The sequence below is a fragment of the Mytilus edulis genome, chromosome 10 (genome assembly GCF_963676685.1).
Source record: "Mytilus edulis chromosome 10, xbMytEdul2.2, whole genome shotgun sequence".
Taxonomy (NCBI): Eukaryota; Metazoa; Mollusca; class Bivalvia; order Mytilida; family Mytilidae; genus Mytilus; species Mytilus edulis.
In genome coordinates this window covers 63,171,993-63,188,673 of record NC_092353.1, presented here as the reverse complement: position 1 = coordinate 63,188,673, position 16,681 = coordinate 63,171,993, and the positions used below count along the sequence as shown (strand labels likewise).

At 34.7% G+C, this 16,681-nt stretch overlaps 1 protein-coding gene across 1 annotated transcript in view; it reads right to left on the bottom strand.

The window, feature by feature from the left end:
* The window catches only part of LOC139492223 (staphylococcal nuclease domain-containing protein 1-like), a 50,514-nt gene that overhangs the window by 15,075 nt on the left and 18,758 nt on the right, over positions 1-16,681 (bottom strand). The window contains exons 4-9 of the mRNA XM_071280408.1: positions 8,592-8,673; positions 8,158-8,315; positions 6,146-6,237; positions 5,664-5,822; positions 4,341-4,447; positions 3,957-4,047 (exon numbers count right to left, since the gene is read on the bottom strand). Coding sequence (XP_071136509.1) covers positions 3,957-4,047; positions 4,341-4,447; positions 5,664-5,822; positions 6,146-6,237; positions 8,158-8,315; positions 8,592-8,673 — 689 coding nt within the window. The remainder of the gene's footprint in view (positions 1-3,956; positions 4,048-4,340; positions 4,448-5,663; positions 5,823-6,145; positions 6,238-8,157; positions 8,316-8,591; positions 8,674-16,681) is intronic.

Genomic DNA, 16,681 nt, shown 5'->3' with positions numbered 1-16,681 from the left:
GTCCCATGCTGGCGGCCATCTTGGATGATGGATGGGCTACAAAGAAACAACACATGGTCAGCACGGCATAAGGAACATTCATGCAATGTTTGGTTTCATTCCATTCAGTTGTTCTCTAAAAGAAGTCATTTGTATGCATTTCCCATAGGGTCCTATGTTAAACTAAGTCCCCCGCTGGCGTCCATCTTGGATAATGGATCGGCTACAAAGTAACAACACTTGGTCAGCACCCCATAAGGAACATTCATGCTATGTTTGGTTTTATTCCATTCAGTGGTTCTCTAAAAGAAGTCATTTGTATGCATTTCCCATAGGGTCCTATGTTAAACTAAGTCCCCCGCTGGCGGCCATCTTGGATGATGGATTGGCTACAAAGTAACAACACTTGGTCAGCACTCCATAAGGAACATTCATGCTATGTTTGGTTTCATTCCATTTAGTGGTTCTCTAGAAGAAGTCATTTGTATGCATTTCCCATAGGGTCCTATGTTAAACTAAGTCCGCCGCTGGCGGCCATCTTGGATGATGGATCGGCTACAAAGTAACAACACTTGGTCAGCACTCCATAAGGAACATTCATGCTATGTTTGGTTTCATTCCATTTAGTGGTTCTCTAGAAGAAGTCATTTGTATGCATTTCCCATAGGGTCCTATGTTAAACTAAGTCCCCCGCTGGTGGCCATCTTGGATGATGGATCACCTACAAAGTAACAACACTTGGTCAGCACCCCATAAGGAACATTCATGCTATGTTTGGTTTTATTCCATTCAGTGGTTCTCTAAAAGAAGTCATTTGTATGCATTTCCCATAGAGTCCTATGTTAAACTAAGTTCCCGGCTGGCGGCCATCTTGGATGATGGATCGGCTACAAAGTAACAACACTTGGTCAGCACCTCATAAGGAACATTCATGCCATGTTTGGTTTCATTCCATTCAGTGGTTCTCTAGAGGAAGTCATTTGTATGCATTTCCCATAGGGTCCTATGTTAAACTAAGTCCCCCGCTGGCGGCCATCTTGGATGATGGATCGGCAACAAAGTAACAACACTTGGTCAGCACCTCATAAGGAACATTCATGCCATGTTTGGTTTCATTCAATTCAGTGGTTCTCTAAAAGAAGTCATTTGTATGCATTTCCCATAGGGTCCTATGTTAAACTAAGTCCCATGCTGGCAGCCATCTTGGATGATGGATCGGCTACAAAGTAACAACACTTGGTCAGCACCCCATAAGGAACATTCATGCTATGTTTGGTTTTATTCCATTCAGTGGTTCTCTAAAAGAAGTCATTTGTATGCATTTCCCATAGGGTCCTATGTTAAACTAAGTCCCTGGCTAGCAGCCATCTTGGATGATGGATCGGCAACAAAGTAACAACACTTGGTCAGTACCTCATAAGGAACATTCATGCCATGTTTGGTTTCATTCCATTCAGTGGTTCTCTAAAAGAAGTCATTTGTATGCATTTCCCATAGGGTCCTATGTTAAACTAAGTCCCCTGCTGGCGGCCATCTTGGATGATGGATCGGCTACAAAGTAACAACACTTGGTCAGCACCTCATAAGGAACATTCATGCCATGTTTGGTTCCATACCATTCAGTGGTTCTCTAGAAGAAGTTCAAAATGTAAATTGTTAACGACGACGACGACGGACGACGACGGACGACGGACGCCAAGTGGTGAGAAAAGCTCACTTGGCCCTTCGGGCCAGGTGAGCTAAAAATGTGTCCGGTGACCCAGCCAACCAACCAAGATGGCCACCATGGCTAAAAATAGAACATGGGGGTAAAATGCAGTTTTTGGTTTATAACTCAAAAACCAAAGCATTTAGAGCAAATCTGACGCGGGATATTTTGGTTATCAGGTCAAGACTATCTGCCCTGAAATTTTCAGATGAATCGGACAACCTGTTGTTGGGTTGCTGCCCCTGAATTGGTAATTTTAAGAAAATTTTGCTGTTTTTGGTTATTATCTTGAACATTATTATAGATAGAGATAAACTGTAAACTGCAATAATATTCAGCAAAGTAAGATTTACAAACAAGTCAACATGACTGAAATGGTCAGTTGACCCTTTTAGGAGTTATTGCCCTTTATAGTCAATTTTTAACCATTTTTCGTAAATCTTAGTTATCTTTTACAAAAATCTTCTCCTCTGAAACTACTTGGCCAAATTAATCCAAACTTGGCCACAATCATCTTTGGGGTATCTAGTTTAAAAAATGTTTCCGGTGACCAAGGCAACCAACCAAGATGGCCGCCATGGCTAAAAATAGAACATAAGGGTAAAATGCAGTTTTTGGCTTATAACTCACAAACCAAATCTGACGTGGGGTAGAATTGGTTATCAGGTCAAGACTATCTGCCCTGAAATTTTCAGATGAATCGGACAACCTGTTGTTGGGTTGCTGCCCCTGAATTGGTAATTTTAAGGCAATTTTGCTGTTTTTGTTATTATCTTGAAAATTAATATAGATAGAGATAAACTGTAAACAGCAATAATGTACAGCAAAGTAAGACCTAAAATTAAGTCAACATGACCAAAATGGTCAATTGACCCCCTAAGGAGTTATTGTCCTTTATAGTCAATTTTAAACAATTTTCATAAAATTTGTAAATCTACTAACATTTTCCACTGAAACTACTGAGCCAAGTTCATTATAGATAGAGATAATTGTAAGCAGCAAGAATGTTTAGTAAAGTAAGATGTGCAAACACATCACCATCACCAAAACACAATTTTGTCATGAATCCATCTGCTTCCTTTGTTTAATATTCACATAGACCAAGGTGAGCGACACAGGCTCTTTAGAGCCTCTAGTTTTATATTCAATGTATGGTCCAAATGTTCTTCTCATTCATACATTGATAAAAAAAGTTATGTCAAAATTCCTAATAACTTTTTTTGATATTATGATGGAATAAAAATTGTGCTCATGGCTTCTGACATTAGGATGACATGGAAAAATAAAATGCTTTGCTGAGCGTAGCCGGATACGACAGCAGAGGGTGAACCCTGAACAGATGGGGCAAATTTGGACACAATATTCAAGCTTGATACTGTCTGAATTTGAATTGTGATAAAAATTTTGACATAATATAGGTTTCTGACACAAATTAAGTGTGGTCAAAGATCTTACAAATCTATTGCCCAATACTGTGCAATTGAAGATTTCTTCTTGAAACTTTTCAAAAATTCCAAATTTGAAAAATTTTGAAAAAATAAATAAATCCCTTAAAAACATTAGAACCCCCCCCCCCCCCCCCCCCCATTTTTTGAAACCCCCCTTGAAGCAATAACCCCAAAACTCAATACCTGCCTTTCCTTTGTAGTATGTAACCTTGTAGTACAATTTCAGAGAGATCCATACACTCAAACACAAAAGTTATTATCTTGAAACTACAAAAATGCTTGTTTTTGGCCCTCAATTCATAAAAAAGGTTGGCCCCATAACTGAATCCCAACCTTCAACTTGTGATATTAAACATTGTGGTACAATTTCAGAACAATCGAAATACTTATACTCAAATTATTATCCTGAAACTAGACAAATGCTAGTTTAGGCCCTATTTGGGCCCCTAATTTCTTAAAGGTTTGGACCATCATCCCGAAATCAATGCCAATCTTCCTTTTGTGGTATTAACCTTTTTCCAAAATTTCATAGAGATCCATTTACTTAAACTAAAGTTATTGTCCAGTAACCAATGTGTCTTTGGACGACAGAGCAGAAGATGATGACAACGTACTATTATACGATCCCAAAATTTTATTTGTGGTTGTATAAAAAGATCTAGGAGACAATAGGCAAAACCAAGTAGTTGTCATATAAAGATTGAAATAAAAATCCATGCATGAATGAACAAGATATAAGATATACCCCTGAAACAGTCTAGAATTACTGACGACCGACTATAGATTTGGGTATAAAATACAATAAAAGACCAGATATTTACCTTGCCTTGGAAAGCTTTGTCTTTGATATCAATGGACGAACTTGAAGGTGTGTATTCTTTCCAAATTCTCTTCTTTTTATCTTTTGCTTCTCTAAAATCAAATAATCAGTTTGCTAAAATTAGTTTATAGACACAGCAGTAAAGGTTTCATTTCAAATGGACAAAACTAACTTAAATCCTACAATGAATTGTGTTTTTCTTTAAAAACTTGAAATTTTCTGCTCTTAATTTGTAGAAGTATATTAAAAATATGCAGCTTATAGTTATGAACTTGTCAAAAAAACATACATTTGCAAAGCATTTCAAACATACATTTAATTTGTAAAGCATTTCAAGCACAATTTTATTTTCAATGATTTTCCTCTTGTTTAAAGGATCATTTACCTTTCTGCTGCTCTCAGTTTATCAGCCCCTTGACTAACAACACCCATGCTCCAGTCTACACATCGGGCAAATCCCTCTCGGAGTAATAGTTCAGCAATGTTACCATTCTACAAACACATAGCAATTTTACTTGCTCTTTAAAAGTCAAGACACAACCATGGTATGAATTTGTGTTACAAGCCTATCTGAAGTATATTATAGCATTGTTTTCTGTGTGCTGTGGTTTTAAGCATTGTGTATGAGTTTATAAAATATGCATGAGGGACACTAAAGTTAAGAGTGCAGAAAAGAAGATGGAAAAGACAAACAGTCAAGGGTAACACTAAATGCTCCCTAATGCAGGGGCATAAAATATGTTCATGTACAGGGAATGAATTTTGTGCTTAAATTGACATTTAACAGACATTGAATGACTTTTTTTTAATTCACACATTTTTACTTTAAAAATTGCAAAAAAATCATTGCATGTATTAAATTCTTAACCCTTTCAACGCTACACAAAAAAATAGAAAAATGGCTGCTGCTGCTGCATTTTTTTGTGTTCATTCATTAGAACAGTATATTCCTTTTCAGACTGCTGTATCTTTTTTATTATAAGAGATACAGAGAAAGTTATTGCATGAAAAATGCTCAGGAGAGTATGAACTGTAATATTAGGTAGTTATTTCAGTAAAATTTTTATCAGGTTACCTTCATTTTCAGGTAGTTAACAGGTAAAAGGTGTTATTTATCACATTTGTGTTGAATTTTGAATAAAAACTGCTGTTAGTCTTCATCTATTTCGTTGTTTTATCTGCCATATAACAAAGAAGACACCATTTGCTCTATTCTGTAGCGTATTGCACCATACACAACGTATTATGTAATCGTGGCACAGATCAGTGGCTCCGTCCTCAAAATTTTCAGTCAACCTCCGTTTCCCCCCCTTTTTCTTTCTCGTAATGATCGATCAAATCATATTTCCCACACGAATTCATTGTGATAAACACATTGAGATAACAAGATATTTACAGCTTCGTTTCCGATTTCCACCATTTGCATTTGTCAAAATATTTGTTTTTATTTTTCTTCTACTGTATGATTTTACAATAAAAATTGCCGGGATTTCAAGCGCAAATGAGACCTTGCATATCCTCGATTCATACAAGGAAAAATTAGAGAGGACCTGAATGAAAACCGAATGGTTTAAGAGTCCTGGTGAAAAATCCATTGTCATCGCGGCATATGCCGTGAATAGCAGTGGCGGACGACTATGTCATCGCGTCATATGCCCTTCATAGCGTTGAAAGGGTTAAAACATACAGATAAAAGCAATAAACTTACTGGATGTAAAACAGTTCCAATAAGATTTTGGTTAGAAACACTCTCTAGGATGACTTTGACATCTCTCTGGAGAAGTCTGACCTCTGTGTAAAATTTAGCTTCCTCTGCAAAGGGTTCTGACACTTGATCACCTTTGTCATCTTGTTTAAACATTGGAGCCTAAAAAGTAAAAGATTTTAATGAATAAAATGATTTAAATACACATGTAAAATATGTTATCATTGATTACATAAACACTACATAACTATTCTTTTTCAGATCATGCATCCCCTTGCTATCTTTTTTAGGCACTTTTTCTATTCTATGAAAAAGTGTTCATAATTTTGATTGCAAAATTCATACTACAATGACCATAAATTTATCCTTGTGGGAAATTATGTCTTAAGTACGATCAATTTTATTTGATAAAATAATATAAAAAGAAAAGAAGAAAAATCACCATCAATCTAATATTGTTCTCAGTGATATGAATATATATGTACCTTTATTCCTGACAACAAGATGGTGACATAATCCATCTTGGGAAGAAGGAATGCTCTAACTGTGCACCCATCTCTGACATGTTCTATAACAGCTGAAAAAGTTCAATTAACATATACATGATATATAAGTTACATCTGTATGGCACAGTTATCTAAGTAAATGTTACATCTGCATGGCACAGTTATCTAAGTAAATGTTACATCTGCATGGCACAGTTATCTAAGTAAATGTAACATCTGCATGGCACAGTTATCTAAGTAAATGTTACATCTGCATGGCACAGTTATCTAAGTAAATGTTACATCTGCATGGCACAGTTATCTAAGTAAATGTTACATCTGCATGGCACAGTTATCTAAGTAAATGTTACATCTGCATGGCACAGTTATCTAAGTAAATGTTACATCTGCACGGCACAGTTATCTAAGTAAATGTTACATCTGCACGGCACAGTTATCTAAGTAAATGTTACATCTGCACGGCACAGTTATCTAAGTAAATGTTACATCTGCACGGCACAGTTATCTAAGTAAATGTTACATCTGCATGGCACAGTTATCTAAGTAAATGTTACATCTGCATGGCACAGTTATCTAAGTAAATGTTACATCTGTATGGCACAGTTATCTAAGTAAATGTTACATCTGTATGGCACAGTTATCTAAGTAAATGTTACATCTGTATGGCAAAGCAATTTAAGTAAATATCAACTTGTATTACAAAGTTATTTAAGTAAAAGTTTTGCTCTTATTTGAATTGTTTGTGAAAATAAAAACTTAACAAACAAGTGAAAACGCATCACACGCTATAGCTGACTTATATAAATCCTGGAACCAAATTTCAGAAATCTTAATGATGTACATGATGTAGTTCCTCAGATAGTTGTGACGAAAAATATCCATGGGACGGATAGATGGACAGACAGAGTTAAACAGAATACCCCACTTTTTTGAAGCAGGGTATACTTTTTTTAAAGCAAGGATATAATAAAGTAAATGGAGAATATATGTCCATGGGGAAACTGATGATGCCCTCACATGCATATATTACATTAACAAGAGGCTGTCACAACGACAGCAAACCAGGTTTATTAATATTTATTTGTGTCCTGGCAATATCACAAGAACCATTACTTATGAATGGTGAAAGTGAAAATCGTCAATATCAAATTTGACCTCCATTTTGTCATCAGTATCAACATCTTAAAATTTGAAAAGCTTAGATTGAATGGTTCATGAGTAAATGCAACAACGTGAATGGAAACGCCATTTCATAATCTTTCAAGAACCATAACTCCTGATCATCATTATTGAACTTGACCTTCATTTTGTCATCAGTAACAACATATTAAAATTTGGGAAGCTTAGGTAGAACAGTTCATGCGTAAATGCACGGACACGACTGGAAACTCCATTTTTCATTCTTTCAAGAACCATAACTCCTGAACGGTAAAAGTCACAATCACCATTATTGAACTTGACCTCCATTTTGTCATCAGTAACAACATATTAAAATTTGGGAAGCTTAGGTAGAACAGTTCATGCGTAAATGCACGGACACGACTGGAAATTCCATTTTTCAATCTTTCAAGAACCATAACTCCTGAACGGTAAAAGTCAAAATCGCCATTATTGAACTTACCTTCATTTAGTTGTCAGTAACAACATATTAAAATTTTAAAAGCTTTGGTTGAACAGTTCATCAGTTAATGCACGGACAACATTTGATTGCCGCCCGCCCGCTGTACATCCCCAAATCAATAACCGATATTTTTGTCACAAAAATCCGGTCAAAAAGGGACATAACTAGAGAACTGAAAAGTGACCCCACCCAAAAACCAATTTTGGGAACTATGTTATTATAATTATGTACAGAATGACAGATCTAGCATGGATAGACAAGGGTAACACTTATTGACCTCTTCAACAAAAAAAAAATTTTATTCACATTACATGTGAAACTGGCTAAGAAATATGTGTGTTTAAACACTGAATGTTACTTTGTAACTTACCATCAATTGGCTTGTTATGAAAGGAATCGACAAAGTTTCTTGGATTTTCTATAACCCATGTGATGTCACGTACATGTTTACTGGCACCTTCTCCCCATCGTCCTTTACCCTGAGATTTAGCTTCTTCTTCTAACTGTATCAGTCGCTGTTGGTTAACACTGAAATAATAAATGTAAAGGTTGAATATTGGAAAAAAAATTACATGAACTAAAATTTCGAAATAAGCATACTATTCATAAAAGAATAACTAATTTATAGGACTACATAAATCAATGTTAATTATAGTTGAACTATTGCTGAGTACATATTTATTACTACTTAGTACTAAGGAACATTCAAGAACCTTAACTACCCATAAGGGTCTTTCATGGTCAGCATACTAATAATATACAAAGTTCCATGATAATATATTAAGACCAAACATGAAGACTTACTCATCAGGTTTTAATCCTCCTCTCCTGACCTCAACAAGACCTTCAGACACCATAGATTCTGTTATATTTTCTGCATTTGTGTCTGTAAATAAACAAAAATAAAAAATATACTAGGAATCCTTCAAACAAGCTGCGAATGTTATTGACATTTTGTGAGGCAGAAAATGTATGGGTGTGTCCAATTATCGCTATCTGAAACAGAATCCATTTTAAAATGAAATTTACCTTTCAACAAGATTACCTGTCCATTTTTAAAAATGTACATGTACTGTACAAAGCTCTACAATCAAAAAATGAAAACAGTGAAAATTTAATTGGTCCTTTAAAGGCTCTACCACTCTCAAATCTGACCCCAAAATAAACCAATATTACTGGATCATTGGATCTGCTTTGTCCTCAATATGACCAGACGAAGTGTGAGCCAAGGCTCCAAGATGAAAGCCATACTTTGACCTATAATTGATAACTTTAAAACATTGTGATCTGGATGGAGAGTTGTCTCATTGCCACTCATACCACCACATCTTCTTTTTTTATAAACGCTAAAAATCATAAATGTAGTCACTTGTACTCACTACTAGTCAAGGTTGGCAAAAACCCGGGTTTTATGAGTATTGCTCATCCCAGTGGGAAATACTGGGAAAACCCAGATTTTACTGGGTAATACTGGGCAATACTGGGTAATACATGTATATAAGATACTAGCCAGAATTAAAGAGGATTCAGTAATCAAAACACAAATGCAATACATTTAAGATATATATAAACATAATTTGATTTATAAACAAAAAAAACCACATGAATACACTAACCTATTACAGACCCAAAACCACACATGAATAAAGTAACTTGTTACAGACCCAATACCACAAATGAATACAGTAACTTGTTACAGACCCAATACCACACATGAATAGAGTAACTTATTTCAGACCCAAAACCACACATGAATACAGTAACTTAGTACAGACACAATACCACACATCAATACAATTACTTGTTACAGACCCAATACCACACATGAATACAGTAGCTTATTATAGACCCATTAACACACATGAATACAGTAACTTGTTACAGACCCAATACCACACATGAAAACAGTAACTTATTACAGCGGCAATACCACAATGGAATACAGTAACTTATTACAGACTCAAAACCACACATGAATACAGTAACTTATTACAGACCCAATACCACACATGAATACAGTAACTTAGTACAGACCCAATACCACACATGAATACAGTTACTTATTACAGACCCAATACCACACATGAATACAGTAACTTATTACAGACCCAATACCACAATGGAATACAGTAACTCATTACAGACTCAAAACCACACATGAATACAGTTACTTATTACAGACCCATAACCACAAATGAATACAGTAACTTATTACAGACCCAATACCACACATGAATACAGTTACTTATTACAGACCCAATAACACACATGAATACAGTAACTTATTACACACCCATTAACACACATGAAAACAGTAACTTATTACAGACCCAATACCACACATTAATACAGTAACTTATTACAGACCCAAAACCACACATGAATACAGTAACTTGTTACAGACCCAATACCACACATGAATACAGTAACTTATTACAGACCCAAAACTACACATGAATACAGTAACTTATTACAAACCAAAAACCACACATGAATACAGTTATTTATTACAGACCCATAACCACACATGAATACAGTAACTTATTACAGATGCAATACCACAAATGAATACAGTAACTTATTATAGACCCAAAACCACACATGAATACAGTTACTTATTACAGACCCATAACCACACATGAATACAGTAACTTATTACAGACCCAATACCACAAATGAATACAGTAACTTATTATAGACCCAATACCACAAATGAATACAGTAACTTATTATAGACCCAATACCACACATGACTACAGTAACTTGTTACAGACCCAAAACCACACATGAATACAGTAACTTGTTACAGACCCAAAACCACACATGAATACAGTAACTTATTATAGAGCCAATACCACACATGAATACAGTAACTTGTTACAGACCCAAAACCACACATGAATACAGTAACTTATTACAGACCCAATACCACACATGAAAACAGTTACTTATTACAGACAAAAAACCACACATGAATACAGTAACTTATTACAGACCCATTAACACACATGAATACAGTAACTTATTACAAACCCAAAACCACACATGAATACAGTAACTTATTACAGATGCAATACCACAAATGAATACAGCAACTTATTACAGACCCAAAACCAGACATGAATACAGTTACTTATTACAGACCCAAAACCACACATTAATACAGTAACTTGTTACAGACCTATAACCACACATGAATACAATAACTTATTACAGACCCAAAACCTCAAATGAATACAGTAACTTATTATAGACCCAACACCACACATGACTACAGTAACTTGTTACAGACCCAAAACCACACATGAATACAGTAACTTATTATAGAGCCAATACCACACATGAATACAGTAACTTGTTACAGACCCAAAACCACACATAAATACAGTAACTTATTACAGACCCAATACCACACATGAAAACAGTTACTTATTACAGACCAAAAACCACACATGAATACAGTAACTTATTACAGACCCAATACCACACATGAATACAGTAACTTATTACAAACCCAAAACCACACATGAATACAGTAACTTATTACAGACCCATTAACACACATGAATACAGTAACTTATTACAAACCCAAAACCACAAATGAATACAATAACTTATTACAGACCCAAAACCAGACATGAATACAGTTACTTATTACAGACCAAAAACCACACATGAATACAGTAACTTATCACAGACCGCATACCTCAAATGAATACAGTAACTTATTATAGACCCAATACCACACATGACTACAGTGACTTGTTACAGACCCAAAACCACACATGAATACAGTAAGTTATTATAGAGCCAATACCACACATGAATACAGTAACTTGTTACAGACCCAAAACCACACATGAATACAGTAACTTATTACAGACCCAATACCACACATGAAAACAGTTACTTATTACAGACCCAAAACAACACATGAATACAGTAACTTATTACACACCAATTAACACACATGAATACAGTAACTTATTACAGACCCATTAAAGGGAAACTTTGCAAAAAAATCAAAAATTGATATTTTGTTCATTCAGTATAAAAATGCTCAAATTCATTGTTATTAAAGTTTTATTCCGCTAGATAAGAGATCACCATCGATTTTAAATTTAGAGTATCAATTCTCTGCGTTCGGCCATTTTGACTTCTTTCCCGATTAATAACAACGATATGTCTATAAACCACAAAGGAACAAAACTACAGTAACCGATGTAGTCGTAAGTGCGTGTCGATATCTTGTCAATCGTACGGTTGTTTTATCGGACTAACTAACTTGATACGGAAAATATTCTTATTTTTCTTAATTACCATGCTCTGTTGTTTTTAAACTGTTGATATTGGAATTAGGTAAAAAGTCAAAGTTGAAATCATAAATAAGTGTTCCGTGAAAACTGTTTTCGAAAATCTAATTTGTTCATAATTCTTTAAAGTAATAAACTTTTTTCAAATAAATTCTGATCTTCCCTCATCTGATCACCAGCATGGCTAAAGGTATTACTTCCAAAGGTATTGTGAAGGGTGTGAGGTGGCACGTCCAGGTATTCAAGCGATTTCCTGTCGGGCTTGCAAGTTCATGCATCGTTTCACCTCTGCAGGTATTGATCAGTGTACACGGCGGATAACTTATAACTTTCCATTTTGTACTATTAGATGTATAATACAATAAAATTGAGAATGGAAATGGGGATTGTGCCAAAGAGACAACCCGACCATAGAAAAAAACAACAGCAGAAGTTCACCAACAGGTCTTCAATGTAGCGAGAAATTCCTGCACCCGGAGGCGTCCTTCAGCTGGCCCCTAAACAAATATATACTAGTTCAGTGATAATGAACGCCATACTAATTTCCAAATTGTACACAAGAAACTAAAATTAAAATAATACAAGACTAACAAAGGCCAGAGGCTCCTGACTTGGGACAGGCGCAAAAATGCGTAGGGGTTAAACATGTTTGTGAGATCTCAACCCTCCCCCTATACCTCTAGCCAATGTAGAAAAGTAAACACATAACAATACGCACATTAAAATTCAGTGCAAGAGAAGTCCAAGTCTGATGTCAGAAGATGTAACCAAAGAAAATAAACAAAATGACAATAATACATAAATAATTAAAGAACCTTAGTGAGCACGCTCACATACCCCACGTCCCCACATTGTCATTGGAGAAATTAAATATGTATAAGAAAAAAAAATTGTATAAGAAAAAATATTGAATAATAATTTCCTGTCAATATACACATCTACATAGTATGTCCTTATTATCTACAAAATTTCATGAAATTCTGTTGTGTGTTTTCAGAGGAGTTGAGATGACAAACTGTTGCAGAAGTACATTGAAGCAAATAAGTTCAAAGGGGCGTAACTCCTAGAAATAAAATTGAATCGTAATTTCCCGTCGATATGCACAACTACATAGTATGTCCTTATTATCTGAAAAGGTTTCATGAAATTCTGTTGTGTAGTTTCAGAGGAGTTGCGATGACAAACTGTTGCAGTAATACATTGAAGCAAATAAGTTCAAAGGGGCGTAACTCCTAGAAATAAAATTGAATCGTAATTTCCCGTCGATATACACAACTACATAATATGTCCTTTTCATATAAAAAGATTTCGTGAAATTCTGTTGTGTGGTTTGAGAGGAGTTGCGATGACAAACTGTTGCAGTAGTACATTAAGTAAATAAGTTCAAAGGGGCGTAACTCCTAGAAAAAAAATTGAATCGCAATTTCCCGTCGATATGCACAACTACATAGTATGTCCTTATTACCTGAAAAGGTTTTGTGAAATTCTGTTGTGTGGTTTGAGAGGAGTTGCGATGACAAACTGTTGCAGTAGTACATTAAAGTAAATAAGTTCAAAGGGGCGTAACTCCTAGAAAAAAAATTGAATTGCAATTTCCCGTCGATATGCACAACTACATAGTATGTCCTTATTATCTGAAAAGGTTTCGTGAAATTCTGTTGTGTGGTTTGAAAGGAGTTGCGATGACAAACTGTTGCAGTAGTACATTAAAGTAAATAAGTTCAAAGGGGCGTAACTCCTAGAAAAAAAATTGAATCACAATTTCCCGTCGATATGCACAACTACATAGTATGTCCTTATTATCTGAAAAGGTTTCGTGAAATTCTGTTGTGTGGTTTGAGAGGAGTTGCGATGACAAGAAACAGGACTGACGGACTGACGGACGGACGGACTGACGGACGGACGGGTCAAAAACATTATACCCTCCGCAACTTCGTTGCGTGGGGTATAACAACAGACTACTAGCAGTTAACTGACATGCCAGCTCCAGACTTCAATTAAACTGACTGAAAGATTATGATTATGTCTTACTTGTCATTACTAAACTCATACGCTTGTTTACAAATAACATTTCTGGTGTAAAGAATATTATTCAGAAAAATATAAATAATACCCAAAAAATAAGATTTGATGAAATTAAAATCTATTTAAGGTTTATGTACCCTTCTGTAGCCATTTTTGTACGAACTTTTCAAACTTCAATTGTATCAAAACTACAGATATAATGAATAGTAGAGATAGGCCATTTTGTACATATTCCAAGGGGAAACTTGATGCAAAGCATTATTTTTTACTGTTCCATTGCATTTAATAGAAAAAGAGGACTTTGTGGCAAATAAATCAAGATTTTTATAGAAAATCCACAGCCTTTATCCTTGTACTCTCATATTTGGCAATTTGATGGCTGATAGATATAGGACTATTGCATGTAGTGCTAGCATTGATTTTCTTAAAACAAGTTTATACATGTAGGTATTGGTTAAGACAAGTATAAATATGGCCAAAATTAAGTACACCTTTTAGGGTGCGCTCGACTTTAGTGACTCAGCACGAGGTGTTTTGGAATTTACAGGTTACTTAGAACTTTTTGTAAAAAATAAACACTAGCACATCATAGAAAATCAAGTGAGTAATTTATGTTTCAAATTTTATAACAAAAATATCTGTATTAAAGGCTGTGGATTTTCTATAAAAATCTTGATTTATTTGCCACAAAGTCCTCTTTTTCTATCAAATGCAATGAAACAGTAAAAAATAATGCTTTGCATCAAGTTTCCCCTTGGAACATGTACTAAATGGCCTATCTCTATTATTTATTATATCTTTAGTTTTGATACAATTGAGGTTTGAAAAATTCGTACAAAAATGGCTACTAATATTTAAGGGTATATAAACCTTAAATATTTTTTCCAAGGGTGAATTTGGGAAAATGTAATATATACTCATTGTCAATAGTGGAGGACAGATTGGAACATACCAGAAATATTGATTTAAAAAAATGTATGCACTTGTCGACGATTCGTTTATACGACTGGGTAGAAAGTTATGGAACTATAGCGCAATTTAAAATATATAAATGTATACATTGAACATAAGAAAAAAACATATATTTTGAATAAATTGGGGTAAAAGTTTTGTAAATAGACTAGTCCACGTATGCCAACAGTATGTAATCATCGAATGTCGATAGACTATTGTATACCAGAAGAAGAAGAAGAAGAAGAAGACAACCAATTTGATTTAAATACAGGTCGATGTATAATTTGCTTTGGTTCATCAAAGTTGTGGACATAGTAAAATCACAGATTTATATTTCAATAAGATTGTTCTCGAACAAAGGAAGGAATTCGTCATCACAATTGTTATATATGCCACTGGACGAACACTAATTATCTCCAAGGGATGTGAATATTTTGCTGGGAAACTATTGAGTATCAAAGTTTCAAATTAATTTCAGGATTTATTTTCTGTCTTGGTATTCAAGGGAAATATGACATTAAATTGGTTCTGTCTTTTTTTTAAGCATCGTTAAAAAGATGTGTGTCTAAGGTGGACGCCACAAGAACCCTGTACTACTAGTACGAGAGTATAGCATGTAAACATTCCTTCTCAATAATATGGTTGTATTGGAAATCTTTTCATACAGATTGACAACTCATGGTCCGATATGCATGTAATATTTGCCACATGAAGCCCATAGTTCTTTCTACCATCATCATCTTATTCTTTGATATTGCTGTAAACATCGATGGTTCACACCCAAACAAAATGGGAGTAATGTACCTTCAGAGCTTCTCCGTGGTATACACTTGTGAAACTTAATACATAGACGAAATTTCTGTATTGAAATGAATCTACATCTTCAAATAACGATTTTGAGTAATCACCTTACAAACCAATATAAACGTATGGCAAGATATAACCATGAAGGAATTTAGTTTTTGTCAGACCCAAGAACTCATCACTATCATAAATGTATACGTATATATGCATGCAGTTTCAAATATCAAGAACAAGCGGTCGATGTCGATAGTCTGTTTTCTAACTGTTCAGAGTAAGACATGTCACTTGTTCATTCTTGGAAGCCTTCATATTCCCCGTCCAACGATGGGAACTCTTTCTGGTTGTGTTGACTATAAATGCTTGTATGGTAATTCTGTCGTTTATCTGTACAAGTGGTTGCATTTCCTCTCCTTTCCCAACAAACAAACTAATGAAACGCTACTAGTCTGCTTTCTCTAGAGCTCATCCTCATTGGCGCTTATACGTCAGGAAACTTACATGTATACTAATAATGATTGTTTCAAGAACAACGATGTATGGACGAACTATTTTAAATTCGTCAATATCAGTTATGCATGACTAAAATATTAGTTTTATTACAACTACTGTATTACTTATTTGGATTAATGACGGCTATCATGTTCAACATTGCACAAATATTATCAAAGAATTTAGAAAAAAAAATGTACAAAAATCCTCAAAAAAAATAATGCCTTAGCTTAGATCATTGGTATTCTTTCACAAAAAGTTTGTGTAAATGATTGTTAAATGAATTTAATAATTATGTAAGAATGAAAT